The following is an 8,675-nucleotide window of genomic DNA, read 5'->3' as shown; positions in this document are numbered from 1 at the left end:
TATATATATATATCTGAAACAAATTAAATTTGACTGCCCAAACATTATCATGTCTCTTGTAACTCTCATTTCCCTGGAGTCTACTGAAATAACGACTTCAACATAACAAGAGATTCATGTTACTCATGAAATGAAGACAGAAGCAATGGGACTATGAATCATTTAGGTGCCCTGGAAGGGGAAGCGAGTAAGGAGTTAAGAAAAGAGGTACACCTGGAGAAGGCATTTGTGAGCTGTCTTAAATTTTCAAGGAGCTACAGAACATTATCATCACAACCTAAGGCATGATGTCTTTCCATGATGTCCAAGTGAAATAAACTATATAAACATAGCTTTTGCAGCCAGTAACACTTATTTGTCTTTAACATTGTTCTTTCTGCCAATGGCCACTATCTTGTGAACATAACCTTGACCCATAATTATTATTGCTCTCCATTTTTCTTCCAAGACCAAGAGTAGTTGGCAAATGTATGTTGCAGGAAACCCTACTGGAGAAATAAATGCAAAACAAATACCTGGATACTGAAGTGAAAATGTTCACATGTCACTCCTCTTCTGTGTTTGTCAAACTTATCCATGATTGGCAAGTCTGATTGTTTTAGAATATTCCATAGGGGACCTACCTGCTGTATCAACCCTCAAGACCTTGAAAAGCAAGAAGTCAGCCTTCTCCTTTGAGAGTCGTGTGTGCAGATTTCGGGCCACTTCAGCAGCTTTGAGAACCGTGAAAGGCGGCCCGCTCTGTACATAAAACACAATCACGGTGCTGCAGAGGAGACAATGAGAGAGGACAGCCACATGGTCAGATGGTGACTGACATGACACGCCCACCACAGCATCTGACCTGTGCAACTGGAGAGGTAGATGGCCACAGTTCTGTGGCTTGCCAAGGACGGGGCATATCTGTGAGCCAAATAATTGATCTGTTTCTATTCATAAAGCCTCTTCAGTCTCAACGTACAGCTGATCAAAGACAGACAGATCTTCAGATAAAAGGAGCAATGTGTAAATTATGTATCAGTTTTTGAAAATCCTAACCAAGTGGGTCTGGAGAGCTATCAGGTTAGTGAACAAGAATGCATCTATGTGCTGGGATGTATGAAGTGTTACATCCCAAACTCCATGGGGATGGAAGCTCCTGTATGCAGGCCCCTTCTAGATTTTGCCCTATGTACCTTTTCATCTGGCTGTTCATTTGTATCCTTTAATATATTCTTTGCAATAAATCCATAATAGTAAGTTAAAAAAAAAGGGAGCAATATATATATATATATGTGCACAAAAAGACAAATATACACAAAATAACTTGCAGACATGTCTTTCTTTCTGCCTTTTTTGATTGAGATATAATTTACATATCATAAAATTCATCCTTCTCAAGTGTAAATTGAATGGCTTTTAGTATATTCACAAAGTTGCACAACCATCACCACTATCTAATTTCAAAACATCTTCATCACCCCAGAAAGACAATCCACACTCATTAGCACCTCCTCCCCACAGTCCCTGGCAACCACTAATCTGCTTTTGGTCTCTATGGATTTGCCTCTTCTGAACACTTCAGGTAGATGGAATCATACAATATGTGACCTTCTGTGTCTGGTTTCTTTCACTTAGCATCATGTTTTCAAAGTTCATCCACGTTGTAGCACACATCAATACTTCATTCCTTTTTATTGCCAAATGATATTCTGTTGTATGAATATATCATATTTTGTATCCACCCATCAGTTGGTGGACATTTGAGTTGCTTCCACATTTTGGCTATTATGAATTCATGCTATGAACATTCATATACAAGTTTCCATGTAGACACAAGTTTTTCATTTTTATTGAGTATATACCTAGGAGTGGAATTAATGGGTTATATGGTAGCTATATGCTTAGCATATTGAGGAACTGCCAAACTGTATTCCACCATGGCTGTACCATTTTACATCCCCACCAGCAATGTATAAGCATTCCAGTTTCTCCACAGGCTCATCAACACTTGCTATGGTCTGTCTTGGATTCTAGCCATCCTAGCAGGTGTGAAGTGATATCTCAACGTGGTTTTGGCTGGCATTTCCCTGGTGGCTAATGGTGAGCACCTTACCATGTGCTTATTGTCCATCTGTATATCTTCTTTGGAGAAATAGCTACTCCAATCTGTATTCATCTCCTAGGGTTGCTGTAAAACATGTCCCACAAAGCGGCTTAAAGCAACAGAAACCTCTTCTCACAGTTCTGGAGGCTAGAAGTCCAAAATCAAAGTGTTCTGTTAGCTCTGGTGCTGCCGGCAATCCTTGGTATTCCTTGGCTCGTGGAGGAATCACTCCAGTCCCTGCTCAGTCGTTACATGGTGTTCTTCCTGTGTGCCTCTCTCTGTGTCTCTTGTTCTTTTCTTAGAAGAACACCGGTCATATTGGTTTAAGAGCCCACCCTACTCCAGTATAACTTCTTAACTAATTATATCTGTAATGACCCTATTTCTAAGTAAGGTCACATTCATAGGTACCAGAGGTTACGGCTTGACTATATTTTGGTGGGGAGTAGGGGGTGGATATAATTCAACCCACAGCAAATATTTTATCATGAAAGGGTGTTGGATTTTGTCAAATGCTTTTTTTGTGCCTATTGAGATGATTCTGCAGTTTTGTCCTTTATCCTATTAATGTGGTTTATTATACATTTATTGATTTTTATATGTTGAACCACACTTGCATTCCTGGGATAAATCCCACTTGGTTATGGTCTATAAACCTTGTAATAAGTTGCTGGATTCAGTTTGATAGTATTTTGTTGTAGATTTTTGCTTCTATATTCACAAGAGATATTGGTCTGTAGTTCTCATTTCTTGTGATGTCTTTGTCTGATTTTAGTGTCAAGGTAAAACTGGTCTCACTGAATTAGTTGGGAAATGTTCACTCCTCTTCTATTTTTTGGAAGTTTGTGAAGGACTGTTAATTTTTTAAATATTTTGCAGAATTAACCAGTGAAGCCATCTGGTCTTGAGTTTTGTGGAAAGTTTTAACATTACTAATTCAATCTCTTTGTCATAGGTCTATTTAGATTTTTAAGTTCTTCTCAAGTGAGTTTTTATAATTTATGCCTGTTTAGGAATTTGTCCATTTCATCTAGGTTATCTAATTTGTTGACATACAATGATCCATAGTATTCTCTTATAATCCTTCCTCACCCACCTTTTTTGGAGACGGTCTCATTCTGTTGTCCACATTGGAATACAATGGTGTGAACATGGCTCACAGCAGCCTCAACCTCCCAGGTGATCCTCTTACCTCAGTCTTCTGGGTAGCTGGGGATCACAGGCATGTGCCACCACACCTGGCTTTTTTTTTTTTTTTTTTTTTTGAGATGGAGTCTTGCTCTGTCACCTGGGCTGGAGTGCAATGGAGCGATCTCAGTTCACTGCAACCTATGCCTCCCAGGTTCAAGCAATTCTCCTGCCTCAGCCTCCTGAGTAGCTGGAATTACAGGCACCTGCCACCATGCCTGGCTAATTTTTGTATTTTCAGTAGAGACAGCATTTCGCCATGTTGGCCAGGCTGGTCTTGAACTCCTGACCTCAAGTAATCTGCCCACCTCGGCCTCCCAAAGTGCTGTAGTGCTGGGATTACAGGGGTGAGCCATCGCGCCTGGCCGCCTAGCTAGTTTTTTGTGGAGATAGGGTTTCGCCATTGCCCAGATTGGTCTCGAACTCCTGGGTTCAAGCGATCTACCTGCCTCGGCTTCCCAAAGTGTTGGGATTACAGGCGTGAGCCACTGCACCCAGCCGTTTTTATTTCTATAAAGTCCATAGTAATGTGCCTTATTTCATTCCTAATTTTAGTAATATGAGTCTTCTCTATTTTTTCTTAGTCAATCTAGCTAAAGATTTATCAATTTTGCTGATCTGTCCAAGAAACAACTTTTGGTTTTGTTGATTTTCAGACATGTCTTTGAGTCAGTATTTGATATTTTCCAAGGGAAATATATGATCCATTTTAGGAAGAGTTCCTTAGAAAATAATTAGAACATGTTTTAATTTGGTATTTTTCTATTCTTCAGTTCTCTGAAAACTAACCAAAGTGGAGGAGCTGACAATAGCTAGGCAAATGCAGTTACTGTGAATGGTGGGTTTTCATTCCCATATTCTTTCTGTCCCTCCTCCTACCACACCCTGGGTTAGATAAGACTTAAAAATAAAACTCAGGCTTACATCTGTAATCCCAGCACTTAGGGAGGCCTAGACGGGCAAATCACTTGAGGCCAGGAGTTGGAGACCAGCCTGGCCAACATGCTGAAACCCTGCCTCTACTAAAAATACAGAAATTAGCCAGGTGTCGTGCTGGGCACCTTTAGTCCCAGCTACTCAGGTGGCTGAAGCAGGAGAATCACTTGAATCTGAAAGGCGGAGGTTACAGTAAGCTGAGATTGTGCCACTGCTCTCCAGCCTGGGCAACAGAATGAGACCCTATCTCAAAAAATTAAAATTAAATTAAATAATACATAAATTAAATAAATAAAATTCAATTAAATACAAAAATTTCATAAAAAATAAAGGCCGGAGTTTCAGCCTCATATAGTCCCAGGAGACGGCAAATGGTAATCAGTGATCCTTTCACACTGAGAGAAGCCTCAGTTCCCATGAGCGTGGGGCAGGATGCAGCCCAGCTGTGACACATCCTCTTCACATGCCCCAGACCCCTTGCCCAGCTCTGAAGACACCAGAGCTAGCAACCATCTCCCTCGCTGTTCCCCAGCTCCTCCTTCACCCAGAACATTCCCAGTCAGCAAACATTTACTGAGAATTTTAGGAAGGACCTAGCACGATGTTGGCCATACTACTGCCCTTTAAGAAAAAACGTATATGAATGGGATAAAAATGTGTGCAAAACTACAGAAGAAGCAGAGGAATGCACAGTTTTCTACTGGACTGGGATGAGGTAAGAACTGGAATTTTGTAGGGCCAAGGCCCCGCCTTGTGTGTGCAGCTCCTACCTGAGATCCGAATGGGCCCGAATCTTCTGGACCTTAATGTCTGAGTCCAGCACGTTCAGCAACACAGCCAGCTGCCTCACAAGGGTGTCCTTCCGCTGCTCTGTCAGCTGCCCAACACCAACCTGCAGGGTCAGCTCCACCAGGCCACTCTTCCTAGGGTCTGGCGAAAGAGAAGATACAGGATTTGTACTTGGAGATTTGCACAGGCTTTAGAGTATAAGGAGCGAGGTTTCTACAAGAGCTCAGAATTACTCCTATGCCATTTCTACATTCGAGTTGTAGGACTCAGGGAAATTCTTCTAAACACCGTGGAGGCCACTATCTGGGAGTACTTTCCCTTGTTTTATCCTAGTTTGCTGTTTATAACTTTTTTTTCCAGATGATAATTGAGTGTACCTAATTAGCCTCTGGGCTACCTGAAAATTTCAGCCTCTTCCACACTTCCCCAGGACCAGAAAGAGAATTTTGCTTCCAAGTGCCACAGGCACTGCCCAGTTCAGTTTATGCTGGGCTCATTACAGCCATTTCACTGGAGCTGCCTCCCTCTGTGCCCTGGTATTGAGGCCCTTGTGTCTGCTTCACATTAGGTCTTTGTCTTCTGGCAGGAAAATAAAAGTGAAAAGAAAATCTAGTTGCCAGATAACATTCTCTTTTAAAGAGTGATGAGGCTGGATCTATCTGGGGATACACAACAAGGTATAAGAGACATCCTCAAAGTGGGTCCAGCCAAGAGCTAGAGCCAGCCACAGGAGGCCTCCCACACTAGTCACATCTGTCAGCCTAAAGACCCCAAAGGCTGACCAGCCAGAGCATGCATGGCCAGCTCCAGAGCCCAGGAACTCACCTGGCTGCACTTCCACAGTGGCAGTGTCCATGTCCGAGGCCCCCTGACTGTCGGTGACTCGCAAGTGGAAAGTGTACACCCCCTCCACCAGATTCGTAAGCTGCAGGGCCGCACTGTGGTCAGAGCCATCAATGACATCCTACGAAAGAAGACGGATCACAGGGCAGCTGTCAATCCTCAGGTCCCAATTTCTGGGCTTGTGTTGATCCTAAACCTCAGTGTCCCATCTTTTCAACACAGGCGTGACTTTAAGAGAGAAGCTGCAGGGGAATGAGGCTGGTGGGATAGCTAAAGACAGGAGAAATCCTCAGCATCTCTTCCCCAAAAAGTGCCAGTGGGCACATCCTCAAACAGTATTTCCTGGGCTGAGTTTACCAAGCACTTTCCAGGAATTACCAAATAATTAATTGTATCCAACAAAGGGAAAGACCATTTGAATTAGGGCAAGGACCCTGAGAACAAAGCACAGATTTTTCTGGGTCTTATTTTCAAACATAGCTTTACAAAACTCTCATCTTGAATTCCCTCATAATGTATCACGTTCACCTCAAATAACCCAAGACCCTGTGTAGCATCCTCTGTTCTGTGTGCTTCTAAGCGCCAAAGAATTAGAGAAGAACCTCCCAGACTCCTGCTAATAGAAGGGGTGATAATGAATACGTGCTCTGAACAGAGACTCACTGTTACTACATTTAGAGGCGAACCCCCATCTAGTTGAATAGTGTTAATTCTAGAAGTGCTTAGAAAGTATAAAGCATTTTCAGTTCCTTCCCTGTGACCACTCCTTAGTACATCTCCAAGAGTAAATCTGCATCTCTCCAGTCCTTAGAAATGGCAGGAATGAAGATGTACATACATTTATGTCCTAAGAGGCAGAGTGATCTAATGGAGGTAAAATGCCTGCCAGGAGCTAAAAACCTAGGTGTGTCTAGTTTGATTAGAAATGGATTAGTTAAGGCTGGGCGCGGTGGCTCACACCTGTAATTCCAGTACTTTGGGAGGCCGAGGCGGGCGGATCATGAGGTCAAGAGATCAAGACCATCCTAGCCAACATGGTGAAACCCCATCTCTACTAAAAATACAAAAATTAGCTGGATGGACATAGTGGCATGTGCCTATAGTCCCAGCTACTCGGGAGGCTGAGGCAGGAGAATCGCCTGAACTTGGGTAGTGGAGGTTGCAGTAAGCTGAGATCGCACCACTGCACTACAGCCTGGCCGATAGAGTGAGACCCGGTCTCAAAAAAAAAAAAAAAGAAAAAAGAAACAAAAGAAAGAAAGAAAAATAAGTGGATTAGTTAACCTTGGCCAAGTCACTTCTTATCTCTGCATTTTGCCTTCTGCATCTATACCACATAAACAGCAATACCTGACTTATTGACTCATCTGGCAGAATATGAGGAACAGAAAAGAATCCACTTGGACCAAAATAGGAAGGATGGCAAAGCATCCTGCTTCCAGCAGGATGATTCCTGCTAGAAGACTTGACCTCAAAGTCCTTCCAAGCTATGGTTTCCTGCCCATCCAAAGTCTGTTCAGGAAAAAGTCGGAAAGGATTTCAGCTTTTGGTTAAATCTCAAAGCAGCCTACTGCCTCCAGCCTTCAGAACATTCAAATGTAGAAGCATAAGCACCTTACAGGGAACACGGAAAGAGAGATGAGGTCATTATAGAGACACTGCCGTGGACTGAACTGTTTCCTTCCCAAATTCCTGTGTTGAAGCCCTAACCCCATATGACTGTATCTAGAAATAGGACCTATAAGGAAGTAGTTAAGGTTAATTGAGGTCATAAGGGTAGGCCCCTGATCCAATAGGATTAGTGTCCTTACAAGAAGAGACACAGAGTGCTCTCTATTCCCCTGCTATGGGAGGACAGGGTAAGAGGGCAGCTGTCTGCAAACCAGGAAGAAAGACCTTACTGGGAACTGAATTAGCCAGCAACTTGAACTTGTCTTCCCAGCCTCCTTAACAGAGACAAAATGAAGTTCTGTTGTTTAAGCCTCCTTATACTTATATCCCTAGAATATACTGTGGTATACTGTTTGCAGCCCAAGCTGACTAATGCAGATGTAATGATAAGTGGTCTAGAAGCAATTCTCTCTCAGTACTCACTCCAGCTGCTGGACTCTGGCCATCCCGGATCCACAGATAGGACACAATTCCTTGGTCGTCAGTAGACCTTGAACCATCCAAAGTAATGGAATTATTGGGAAGCACAAGAACATGTCTGCCACCAGCCCGGGCTCTGGGAGGGCTATTATTTTCTAAGTCAAATATAGCAAAAATGAAAGCAAAGAGATTGATTTAAAACACTGGTGATAGAAAAAGTGTGTCATAAAACATCCACAACTCTTCCACCTTGCAGATACAGTATGTAGAATTAAAATATCCAAAAAGGCATTTTTTTCCCCAAATGCATATAAGATACAGACTTCCTTAAAACTCCATTTGTACTCAGCTAGCTATAATTTGGGATGAAAAAGGTAAAGCAGGTGGCAAGCTATACATTGGGAATTTTTCTAATATTGTTACAATTTTTCTGCCCTTGAAAAAAAGGAACAATGATTTTACCAACATTGAGGGTGCTGAAAGTGGCAATATTTTGGTTTAAAATATATTCTGGGTCATTTTGTACTGGTCCACACTATCTGGCCAGAAATATTTCCACTTCAAGTACTACTGCCAAATCTTGACTCCCTAAGATTAAAAAAAAAAAAAAAAAAAAAAAAAAAAAACTTGAGTAAAAAGTAGGCTGGGTGCAGTGGCTCACACCTGTAATCCCAGCACTTTAGGAGGCCAGAGCAGGAGAATCATTTGAGACCAGCCTGGGCAACATAACAAGTCTCCATCT

The 8,675-nt window shown here is 42.3% G+C and overlaps 1 protein-coding gene across 12 annotated transcripts in view; it reads right to left on the bottom strand.

Moving 5' to 3' along the window:
* The window catches only part of KIAA0319 (KIAA0319 ortholog), a 102,739-nt gene that overhangs the window by 14,705 nt on the left and 79,359 nt on the right, over positions 1-8,675 (bottom strand). For all 12 annotated transcript variants that reach the window (XM_017878539.1, XM_017878544.1, XM_017878542.1 and 9 more), the window contains 4 exons: positions 7,937-8,088; positions 5,825-5,963; positions 4,981-5,140; positions 624-766 (listed from right to left, as the gene is read on the bottom strand). In XM_017878539.1, the coding sequence (XP_017734028.1) occupies positions 624-766; positions 4,981-5,140; positions 5,825-5,963; positions 7,937-8,088 (594 nt within the window). The remainder of the gene's footprint in view (positions 1-623; positions 767-4,980; positions 5,141-5,824; positions 5,964-7,936; positions 8,089-8,675) is intronic.

Source organism: Rhinopithecus bieti, unplaced genomic scaffold (genome assembly GCF_001698545.2).
Source record: "Rhinopithecus bieti isolate Rb0 unplaced genomic scaffold, ASM169854v2 scaffold_11110, whole genome shotgun sequence".
NCBI classification, from domain to species: Eukaryota; Metazoa; Chordata; class Mammalia; order Primates; family Cercopithecidae; genus Rhinopithecus; species Rhinopithecus bieti.
Note: the sequence above shows the minus strand (reverse complement) of the source record. Positions and strands in the feature narration are given on the sequence as shown.